At 44.6% G+C, this 12240-nt stretch overlaps 1 protein-coding gene across 1 annotated transcript in view; it reads right to left on the bottom strand.

Annotated features, from left to right (window-relative positions):
- Positions 1 to 1195, bottom strand: part of LOC140206427 (vitellogenin-like) — a 113834-nt gene extending 112639 nt beyond the window's left edge. Inside the window, 1 exon segment of the mRNA XM_072274795.1 lies at positions 1126 to 1195. Coding sequence (XP_072130896.1) covers positions 1126 to 1195 — 70 coding nt within the window.
- Between the last annotated feature and the right edge of the window lie 11045 nt (positions 1196 to 12240).

Genomic DNA, 12240 nt, shown 5'->3' with positions numbered 1-12240 from the left:
TAAAAACTACAGAAACGCCAATAGATCACACCCCTGGGAGGGAAAGGATCTTCAATGGACTACAGTCCAGGGGTTCCCACCCTTTTTTATGCCAGGGACTTCTACCAGTAACAGAGGGGTCCCTGGACCCCAGATTGGGAACCCTTGAGCTACAGCTTGAAATGATGGAAGGCAACCCGAGGACAGAGGATTCTGGTGAGCTGTTGCCAGCAGTCTATGCCCCTGTAGGGGTGGTGGCCTGAAGAAGACGAGTGAAAAAATAATACTGAGAGCACGGGTCCACGGAAGTGAATTTATATGACACATAGTGTCAGTTCAGAGTTGAGGTGAGTGAAGTTATCCATGCTCTGTTAGATGCCAGGTGGTTGAGGGGTAATAACTGTTCCTGAACCTAGTGCTGTACCTCCTTCCCAGTGGCAGTATTGAGAAGCGAGTGTGCCCTGGATGATGGATACTGTTTTCTTGTGGCAGCGCTCCATGCAGATGTGGACAATGACGGGAAACGCTTTGGCTGCGATGGCAAAATAATAAGACCACAATTAGATACTTGCCGCAAAACCTATCAATCTGTTCATTTGAGGATCTGAAGGGAATTTGATTATGTCACCACAGACTCCGGCAGATTCCTACAGGTAGACGGTGGAGAACATTCTGACTGGCTGCATCACTCCCTAGTCTGGAGGCTTCAAAGCGCAGGATTGCAAAAGGTTGGAGAGAGCAGTAGGCTCAGGCACAACAGCACAACCCTCCCCAACATCAAGGACAACTTCAAGGGGTGGTGCTTCTAGAAATCGGCATCCACCATTAAGGACTTTCACCACCACCTAGGACGTGCACTCTTCTCATTGCTACCAGCAGACAGGAGGTATAGGAGCCTCAAGATATGCACTCAGTGTTTTGGAAACGGCCCCTTCCCCTCTGCCATCAGGTTCCTAAATGGTTCATGAGCCCATGAACACTATTCCTTTATTGCACATTTTCCATATTTTTAAGTAACTTCAGTAAATCCTATGTTTCGTATGGTACAGCTGCCACAAAAAAGAACAAAATTTACAACATACGTTAGTGATAATAAACCTGATTCTGATTTGGAACTCCCCTCTAGCCCGGAAACAAGGAACGTACCATATTTCAGCTTTTGACTACCTGAAAGAGAAAAGCAAAAGAAGAGTGAGCATAATTTGGCAAGAATCATTCCAAGTGTCTCTTTTGAAAGGATCAAGGTTTGCTGTAACCAAACTCACCGACAAGGGACACAATCAGCATGAAAATGATGGCCTTCATGTTGGCTACTGAGTGGGACACAGGAGACCCAAGCACCAATGAATGAAATTTCAGCACTTCATGATTATGTAGATCTGTTGTTTGATTGGCTTCAGAGAGATTTCAAAGTCGAATTCTCTTTGCAATGTAGTTGAGCCGATCATGGGCACGGGTCATAATGACCCGAACCGACTGAAAACAAAGTTTGTTCTTCTAATTTGGCTCATGTTTTGTTTAAACAGCTTCGATCGAATAAGATTTGGGCTGTCCCCAGCAGATCTTTAGGTTCCGTTGATTGATGACTGTTTGTCCCATTGTCCCACTCCCACCCAGGAGGGGGCTACGAAGCATCCACACAGGACCACCAGACTCAAAAACAGTTACTTTCCCCAAGCAGTGAGACTGATCAACACCCCCACTCATTAACCCACCCCTTCACACCCCTGACCACCACTACTTCATTATTTCTTACGTGCAGACACCTCTGTCCAGTGTCACTTTATGAACATACAATCAATTCCATGTATCTATAGTAAGCTATCTCATGTATTATTATTATTTTATGTTTATTTTTATTATTATTGTGTTCTTTATCTCATTGAGTTTTTTCTGTGCTGTATCGGATCCAGAGTAAAAATTATTTTACTCTCCTTTGTACCATGTACTGGAAATGACACTAAACAATCTTGAAATGATGCATTTCACTGTATGTCAGAATCAGGTTTATCATCACTGGCATGTGTCATGAAATTTGGTAACTTAATGTATCAATATTTATGTTACAAATAAAACTAATCTTTTATCTTTTATCTTTAAATATAAGCTGATCAGAAATATACCAGCAAAGGTTTTCAAAAGCTAATCTACATCCAACCACTTATCACTAACATGGCGACTTTGGAGTATCACACGTCAAAGTTGCTGGTGAATGCAGTAAGTTATCCATATGGATTTTCTAAACATTTGTTGAAGTCCCACACAAGTGCTGATTAAGAGAAATTGAAAAGGAATTGGAATTGGTTTATTGTTCAAAGTTCAAAGTCAATTTATTATCAAAGCACATATATGTCACCATATACAACCCTGAGATGCATTTTCTTGCAGGCATTCACAGTTAGTACAAAGAAACACGATGGAATCAATGAAAGACTGCATCCAGCAGGACAGACAAATAACCAAAGTGTGAAAGACAACAAACTGTGCAAATACAAAAAGATTTTTTTTAAATCAAAACAAGAAAAATAAATAAATAAGCAATAAATCTTGAGAACATGAGATGAAGAGTTGTTGAAAGTGAGTCCATAGATTGTGGGAACAGTTCAGCGTTGGGGCAAATGAAGATGAGTGAGGTTAGCCCCTCTGGTTCAATATCCTGATGGTTGAGGGGTAATAACTGTTCCTGAACCTGGTGGTGTGGGTCCTGAGGCTCCTGTACCTTCCTCCTGATGGCAGCAGTGAGAGGCGAGCCTGGCCTGGCTGGTGGGGGTCCTTGCTGATGCATGCTATTTTCCAGTGACAGCATTCCATGTAGATGTGCTAAATGGTGGGGTGGGCTTTACCCGTGATGGACTGGACTGCATCCACTACCTTTTGTTTTCAGATGTAGAGGGAGAAGCTTGTCTTGCACATTGTTTGTTTGTTACGTCTCCCCTCTCGGGAAGGGGGGGGGAAGAGACTGTGGTATGTCAAATTACTGGATGAACGAATAGTCTTTGGGGTACTGTAAGTCTGTGTCTTTATTGATGCTTTGCTGCACGCTTGAGTGCTTGGTGGGGGCGCCAATGCTATTTTGCTGGTGAGGGGAAGGGCAGATTCTTCCTGTTGCTTGTGCGTGGGAGGGGGGAGCTGGGGGGCTTTGGGGTTCTAACATTTAACTGTCATTCATTCTTTGGGGCACTCCTCTGTTTTCGTGGATGTTTGTAACGAAAAAGAATTTCAGGATGCATATTGTATACATTCCTCTGACATTAAATGTACTTATTGTTCATTAAAATATGCATTGATATAATTATACAATGCAAAATAAATTGTAACAGCTACAGAGGACATTCTGCGCAGGGTGACAATAAGGTGCAAGATCATAATGTACAGTCTGACCATTGCCTTATAAAGTCTCAGCATTACATCCTTGCTTTCATAGTCTAGTGTCATGAAATGAAGGCTACACTGCTTCAATTGCCTTATGATTGAATGCACAATTAGCCAGTCATGGTACTATAACCAGCAGCATCAGTCTAGGGAAGACAGTCTCTGGTCCCACCAAACATGTGTAACCTGAGGTGCAAAACCACGTTTGTGTGGACGCTGTGTGATCTGTTCCCCCATTACAAATCAGTACCACGTAATAACAGATAGTATACCATATGCAATTAAATGATATAGCTTTATAATTCTTAATTTGACTAAAGCGTTAGTAAAGTAAAACAAAAAGAAAAGGACCCATTTTAATGAAACACTCTAATGTGGGCAAGTTAGAACTCATAGTTTCCGTTCCACTGGTACTCCATCAATTTCCCCAGGCTTCATCGACTCCTGGCCCCACTCCAAGTCCACTCCTTTCTGGCATCTTCTCTCCCAGTCTTCCATTGAACAGAAGACCCAGATCACCTCAGTCTCAGGCACACAACAAGAAAAAAACACTCCCTTGTCAGCTTTTTCAGTGTTGGTCTGTCCTGTGTTTTGTGATATCACACCAGAGGAAACAATGTATCATTTCTTAATGCATGCATTACTAAATGACAATAAAAGAGGACTGCATGTCTTCATTGGACAGCACACATTCCGAAGCCCCCGTTATCTCTAGCCATAACCCAAATGCTGCTGCTACAGAGAAACCATTACATTAGCAGTGAAATCTTTCCCTCGGTGTTACAGTACTAGAGAAAGAAAGAACAAGGTATCTGAAGCTGGAGATGCAATATTGAGTCCTCTAGATTGCTAAGTGCCCAGGTGGAAGATACAGCGTTATTCTGCAGAATTGCATTGGGCCCCATTGTGACAGTGCAAACCATAGTCAGAGATCAGAGTAGGATTGAGACGGTGAACTAAGGTTGCAGGGAATGAGAAACTTTGGGCCACTCCTATAGACTGAAGCTTTACGGGGCATTGGTCAGACCACACTTGCAGTATTGTTAGCAGTTGCTTTGGGTCCCTTACATAAAACGGATGAGCCAGCATTGGAGGGGTCTGGAGGATGTTTACCAGAATGGTCCCAAGAATGAAAGGGTTAATGTACGAAGAGCGTTTGATACTCTGGGCCTGTACACGCTGGATTTTGAATAATGGGGAATCCCACTGAAGCCTTTCAAATATTGAAAGACCAAGATAGAGTTGACATGGTGAAGATGTTTCCAATAGTGGGGGAGTCTAGGGCCAGAGGGCACAGCCTCAGAATAGAAGCCTGTCCCTTTATAACTAGAATAAGAGGGAATCTCTTTAGCCAAAGGGTGGTAAAACTGTGGATTTTATTGTCATAGATGACTGCTCGCTCTCCTCCCCATTTGCCTCGATCTTTCAAACTACCTCAACGCTTTAATCAGCGAGAAATGTCTCGTCTCTGACCTTCTCCCCATGGCAGCTCGTGCTCACATTTCTCTCCTGGAGTTTCCTCAGGGACAGCAGAGTGCTAAGCTCACTCGATCGAACATCAGACTGCAAGTTACGGGCTCCAACAATTTCAAAAACAAAAGTAAGATAAAAAGAGTAAGTAGAAGACATGGAGGTGAGGTTTTAGTGTGAGGGAGTGATCGGGGGTGCTTGGGTTTTATGAGGTTCTTTTCTTTTTCTTTTCGTGCAAGGGGTGGGTGGGATAGATGTCAATCTTTCAGCTACCTATATGGTTTTCTGTATTCTATAGCTATCTGGAGAAGATACAAATTTCAGAGATGTATTCTGCATACATACTTTGATAATAAAATGAAACAAACCTGTGGAGGCCAAGTCTTTGGGTATGTTTAAAGCAGAGGTTTATAAGTTCTTGATTAATAAGGCATCAAAGGTTATGGGAGAAAGTACACAGAAAAATGAAGGGCTATGTAGAAGGGAAGGGTTAAATTGATCTTGGAGTAGGTTAAAGATCAGCACAGTGTTGTGGGCCGAAGGGCCTGTAATGTGCTGTAATTTTCTGCCTTCTAAAGCAGGAAAATGGGGTTGAGAGGGAAAATATACTCAGTAGCTACTTTATTAGATACACCTGCTCATTAATGCAAATATCTAATCAGCCAATCATGTGGCAGCAACTCACTGCATTGAAGTGTGCAAATATAGTCAAGAGGTTCAGTTGTTGTTCAGGCCAAACATCAGAATGAGGAAGAAAGTGACTTTGACTGTAGAATAATTATTGGTGCCAGACAGGGTGGTTTGAGTATCTCAGAAGCTGCTGACCTTCAGGGATTTTCATGCACAATTGGCTCCAGAGTTTACAGAGAATGGTGTAAAAAAAAAACGGAAAAACAACCAGTGAGCTATTTAACCATAGGCAGTTCTGTGGACAAAAATGCCTTGTTAATGAGAGAGGTCAGAGGAGAATGGCCAGACTGCTTCAAGCTGACAGGAAGGCAAAAGTAACTCAATTAACCATACATTACAACAGTGGGGTGTAGAAGAGTATCTCTGAATGCACAACTAGTTGAATCCTGAAGCGGATGGGCTACAAGAGCCGAAGACCACAAACATACACTCAGTGGTGACTTTATTAGGTATAGGAGGTACCAATCAGCCATAATCAAATGGTGGGGCAGACTCAATGGGCCAAATGACCTAATTTTGCTTGTATGTCTCACAGTCGCAATTACTCTTCAGAATAGTCACCCAATCTACACTTAGCTTCTCCGATATGGAGGAAACCACATTGGGAACACTGATCGCTAGATGTAAGACTGGAAGAAGTGGAAGTGAACTCCTGCTTAAGGTGGAGAGATGTTTGGGTTCGATGATGGAAAGGGAAGAGGTTAAAGGACAAATGTTGCACTTCCTAAAGTGCTGTATGACTAAGACTAGTAGAATGAGATAGCAGAAAAGATGTTTGTTCTCCACAGGTCTGGAATACTCACCGTTTGGGTGAGATGCTGAGTGCCTGACTGTGGATGCATTTAATCAGGTCACTAGCTGGACAAGCCCTTTGGCCCACAAAGTCCATGTCAACCACCAAGAACCTACTTACACTATATATACAAGAGATTCTGCAGATGCTGGAAATCCAGGGCAACACACACTCAACACTGGAGGAATTCAGCAAGTCAGGCAGCATCTATGGAGGAGTATAAACAGTCAATCTTTCTTCACCAGGACTGGAGAAGGAGGGGGTAGAAGGCAGAATACAAAGGTGGAGGGTGGGGGGGGTGGGAGGGAGGGAAGGACTTCTACCACCTACAATACTGTGCAAAAGACTTGGGCATATATAAGGCCATAAACATAGGAGCAGAATTAGGCCATCTGGCCCATCAAGTCTGCTCCGCCATTCAATCATGGTTAATCCTTTTTTTCCCTCCTCCTCAACCCCAGTTCCCGGCCTTCTCCCCGTACCGTTAATGCCATGTCCAAGCAAGAACCTAACAATCTGGCCTCCACTGCTACATGTGACAATAAATTCCACAAATTCACTACTCTTTGGCTAAAGAAATTACTCTGCATCTCTGTTTTGAAAGGGCTCCCCTCTATCCTGAGGCTGTGCCCTCTTGTCCTAGACTCTCCCATCATTGGAAACATCCTTTCCGCATCTACTATCTCGGCCTTTCAACATTCACAAGCTTTCAACGAGATTCCTCCTCATCCTTCTGAATTCCAGCGGGTATAGACACAGAGCCAACAAAAGTTCCTCGGGTGATAACCCTTTCATTCCTGGAATCATCCTTGTGAACCTCCTCTGGACCATCTCCAATGCCAGCACATCTCTTCTAGGATGAGAGGCCCAAAACTGTTCACAATACTCAAGATAAGGCCTCACCTTTGCCTTATGAATCCTCAGCATCACATCCTTGCTCTTGTATTCTAGACCTCTTGAAATCAATGCTAGTATGGCATTTGCCTTCCTCACTACGAACTCAACCTGCAAGTTAACCTTCAGGGTGTTCTGAACAAGGTTCCCCAAGTCCCTTTGCATCTCAGATTTTTGGATCTTCTCTCCATTTAGAAAATCATCCACACATTTATTTCTACTGCCAAAATGCATGACCATGCATTTTCCAACATTGTATTTCACTTGCCACCCTCTTCCTTATTCTCCTAATCTGTCTAAGCCCTTCTTCATCCTACCTGTTTCCTCAACATGACCTGCCCCTCCACCAATCTTTGTATCATCTGCAAACTTGGCAACAAAGCCATCTATTCCATCATCTAAATAAGGCCTTCTGTAAGTCCAAATATACAACATCCACTGCATCCCCTTTATTTATCTTACTTATAATCTCCTCAAAGAATTCCAACAGGTTCGTCAGGCAGGATTTTCCCTGAAGGATGTGAGACATGTGGTAGAGAAGGTGAAGGGGCAGGGGGTGGCATGGATGTAGACACACCCAGCCCTGCGACAACGGGCAGGTGCATTCAATTCCAAACAATTGGCTTATTGATCATTACAGAATGTCTCTCTGGTGCTTCCCAATCTCTCCCCTCTCCCTTCCTGTTTTCCCAATCATGATTCCACCTTCAAACTCAATCCACAATAGAGACCCATTTCAGAATCAGGTTTATCATGACTCTTGTATGTTATGAAATTTGTTTTTTTTTGCAGCAGTGGTACAGAGCAATACATAAAATTACTTCAGTACTGTGCAAAGGTCTTGGGCACTGTAGATAAACATGCACCTATGACTTTTGCACAGTACTTATCACCTTCCAGCTTCTCACTTCAACCCGAATTCCCAACCACCCACCTTCCCCTCACCTGGTCTCACCTATCACCTTGTACCTCCCTCTCCCCCCACTTCCTATTCTGGCTTCTTCCCTTTCCTGTTGAAGCTTCTTGACCGAAAACATTGACTCTCTATTCCCCTTTGTGCCCAATGGGAGATGGGAGAAGAGAAAATGCCCAGGGTGGTTGGGACCTTTGATTATGTTACCTGCTTTAGTTTAAGTGTGGACAGAGTCCACAGAGAAACAACTGATTTCCATAATGTGCTCACAGCTCTCTGCAGTTTCTTGTGGTCTCAGGCAGAGCAGTTGCCGTACCGAGCTGTGATGCATCAATAAAAATTGGTCAAAGGAGAAATGATACATTTCTTCAGCCTCCTGAGGAAGTAGAGCTGCTGGTGACATTTCAGTGTGGTGAACCAGGATTCCGAGGAACTTGAAGCTCTCAACCTCAACTCCATTGATATAGAAAGGAGCATGTGCACTGCCCTCTTCCTGCAGTGGATGACCCAGAATGCCTTTCTATCTCAGGTGATATTAGATTGCCACACTGTGGAGAAAATGCTTTTCAAAGTTATTGCATAATGTAAAAGGAAAATTTGCCCATCGAACATGGTACATACACCTCAGGGCATTTGGCCCATGATTTGTGCTGGCCAACTTAGATTGCATATTTACCCATGCATAGATTCGTATCCATAGAGTACGAGCCAATAGGCTGGGCCTGGACATTTCACAATTTACTGGCATAATTTACGTATTACTATTTAACTATTTATGGTTCTATTACTATTTATTATTTATGGAGCAACTGTAACAAAACCAATTTCCCCCGGGATTAATAAAGTATGACTATGACTATGAAAACAGGCCTTTCAGCCCAACTGGTCAAAGCTGACTGTGTTGCCCAGTGAGGTGCAAAAACTATAATAAAACCTAAAAAGCGGCCAGAAATTACACCAGGCTGATCAGTTTACCCAGACAGCTTATGAGATGTTGCTTCTCCAAGCTGAGTACAGCTTCATTGTGACAGTCGAGAGAGCCATGGACAGACATATCAGAATGGGAAGTTGAAATGGGCGGGCACCTGGAAATCAAGCCATTTTTCTGGCTTCTGCCCTCTTCCTTTCCTGTCCTGATGAAGGGTCTTAGCCTGAAAAATCAACTATTTATTCCCCTTCACAAATGCCGTCTGGCATTTTGTGTATATCACTCAAGTTTTCCAGCATCCACAGAATCTTCTGTTTAACTTTAACCTGTGCTGTATCCCTGGAAAAAAAAACAGGAATAAACTAGGTACTTTCTGGCTGGCATGCTTCTGTTAACGGCAGGTCATAGGAAGAAAACTGGTCCAATCTTAATTACAAACAGTGCAAATGAGATTGTGAAGGGAGAGTCCTGATAAAGGGTCTCAGCCTGAAATATTTATTCTTTATTGACCTCCACAGACGCAGTCTGGCCTGCTGCGCCTCTCTCCTTCTTTCTCTCTCTCCCTGTCTGTGTCTGTGCGCCTCCCTCTCTCTCTGGATTTCCAGGATCTGCAGAATCACTTGTGTTTGATAAATTTACACTTGCTCCTCATAGCAATGGAAGCTTACTAGATTTAATCTCATCAATCTAGACTAGAGTAAGGGTCTGTTGAACTCTACTGTTCTTTGCATCTTAACAATTACCTGCTTAGTATGTTTCCTAGTGGTCACAGTATGTATATGCAAACACAAAATACTCTAGAGATGCTGGGGTCAAAGCAACACTCACAACACGCTGGAGGAACTCAGCAGGTTGGGCAGCATCCGTGGAAAAGATCGGTCGACGTTTCGGGCCGGAACCCTTCATCAGGACTGTAGAGGGGGCAGAGGCCCTATAAAGAAGGTGGGGGGAGGGTGGGAAGGAGAAGGCTGGTAGGTTCCAGGTGAAAAACCAGTAAGGGGAAAGATAAAGGGGTGGGGGAAAGGGAGGCAGGGAGGTGATAGGCGGGAAAGGTGAAGGAGGAATAGGGGAAAACACAAGGGGTAGTAGAAGGAGGTGGAACCATGAGGGAGGTGATAGGCAGCTGGGGAGGGGACAGAGTGACATAGGGATAGAGGAAGGGAGGGGGAGGGAATTACCGGAAGTTGGAGAATTCTATGTTCATACCAAGGGGCTGGAGACTACCTAGACGGTATATGAGGTGTTGCTCCTCCAACCTGAGTTTAGCCTCATCGTGGCAGTAGAGGAGGCCATGTATGGACATACCCGAATGGGAATGGGAAGCAGTGTCGAAGTGGATGGCTACCGGGAGATCCTGTCTGTTGTGGCAGACGGAACAGAGGTGCTCGACGAAGCGGTCCCCCAATCTGCGTCGGGTTTCACCGATGTAGAGGAGGCCGCACCGGGAGCACTGGATGCAATAGATGACCCCAACAGACTCACAAGTGAAGTGTTGCCTCTCCTGGAAGGACTGTTTGGGGTCCTGAATGGTGGCAAGAGAGGAGGTGTAGGGACAGGTGTAGCACTTACACTTACAGGGATAAGTGTTGGGTGGGGGATCCGTGGGGAGGGACCGACCCCTGCGGAAAGCAGAGAGGGGTGGAGAGGGAAAGATGTCTGGTGCTCCCGGTGCGGCCTCCTCTACATCGGTGAAACCCGATGCAGATTGGGGGACTGCTTCGTCGAGCACCTCCACTCCATCCGCCGCAACAGACAGGATCTCCCGGTTGCCACCCACTTCATCTCTGCTTCCCACTCGGATATGTCCATACATGGTCTCCTCTACTGCCACGATGAGGTCAAACTCAGGTTGGAGGAGCAACACCTCATATACCGTCTAGGTAGTCTCCAGCCCCTTGGTATGAACATAGAATTCTCCAACTTCCGGTAATTCCCTCCCCCTCCCTTCCTCTAACCCTATTTCACTCTGCCCCGTCCCCCAGCTGCCTATCACCTCCCTCATGGTTCCGCCTCCTTCTACTACCCATTGTGTTTTCCCCTATTCTTTCTTCACCTTTCCTGCCTATCACCTCCCCGCTCCCCTCCCCTACATCTTTCCCCTTACTGGTTTTTCACCTGGAACCTACCAGCCTTCTCCTTCCCACCCTCCCCCCACCTCCTTTATAGGACCTCTGTCCCTTCCCTCTTCAGTCCTGACGAAGGGTTCCGGCCTGAAACGTCAACTGATCTTTTCCACGGATGCTGCCCGACCTGCTGAGTTCCTCCAGCGTGTTGTGAGTGTGTATATGCAGTTGTTCAATATGCCCCCTAGTGGTCACAGTACATAATGGTTGGTTAAGTCTCATCTGTGAATTGGAATGGGATGTCTCACATCTACAGAGCATAAGAGGAGATGTGGTGGCGCCCTCTTTCTTATTGCTTCTGCTACTAGCCTCTGCTCCTGTCCCTGCCTGTTTTTTTTTAAATTTCCTTTGTTTTATTAACACTTAATAACATGATCATGAAGCAACAAATTTTATACCTCAACTTCTGAAAGAAACTTGGATTACAAACATCGAAATCCAACAGGTCTATGATTGATTTAGCAACTGATCTAATTAAAAGACTACAAGGGGGGTTTTGGTATGGAAGGGGACTTTGTTCTCTGTCTGTCTCAGTCATAGCTCGGTTGGCAGGTTCTGTGTTTGAATGAAACAGTAAGCATTTATAAGTTACAACTGATGAGAATCAGAAAATATAACTGCAGATGCTGGAAATCTGAATTAAAAACAGGAACACACACAGGTAGATCCTGCGGAAGGAGAATCAGTGTGAAAAGCAAGTTCAAGACCCATCATCAAACTCAAGAGATGGAGGAAGGGGCGGTTGGCTCACAAATAGAGAAAGCTTGGAGATAGTGCGAGAGGGAGGATAGGCAGGTGATAGAGAAGGGATGTGCACAGACCGATGGTTTGAGATGTGTCTATTTTATGCAAGGAACATTATGATCAAAGCAGATGAGCTTACGGCATGGATCAGCACTTGGAGCTATGATGTTATGGCCATTACAGAGACTTGGATGGGCTCAGGGGCAAGAATGGTACTTAGAGTGCCAGGCTTTAGATGTTTCAGAAAGAACAGGGAGGGAGGCAAAAAAGGTGGGGGCGTGGCACTGCTGATCAAAGATAGTGTCGCGGCTGCAGAAAAGGAGGAAGCCATGGA

The sequence above is a fragment of the Mobula birostris genome, chromosome 12, assembly GCF_030028105.1.
Source record: "Mobula birostris isolate sMobBir1 chromosome 12, sMobBir1.hap1, whole genome shotgun sequence".
Lineage (NCBI taxonomy): Eukaryota > Metazoa > Chordata > Chondrichthyes > Myliobatiformes > Myliobatidae > Mobula > Mobula birostris.
Note: the sequence above shows the minus strand (reverse complement) of the source record. Positions and strands in the feature narration are given on the sequence as shown.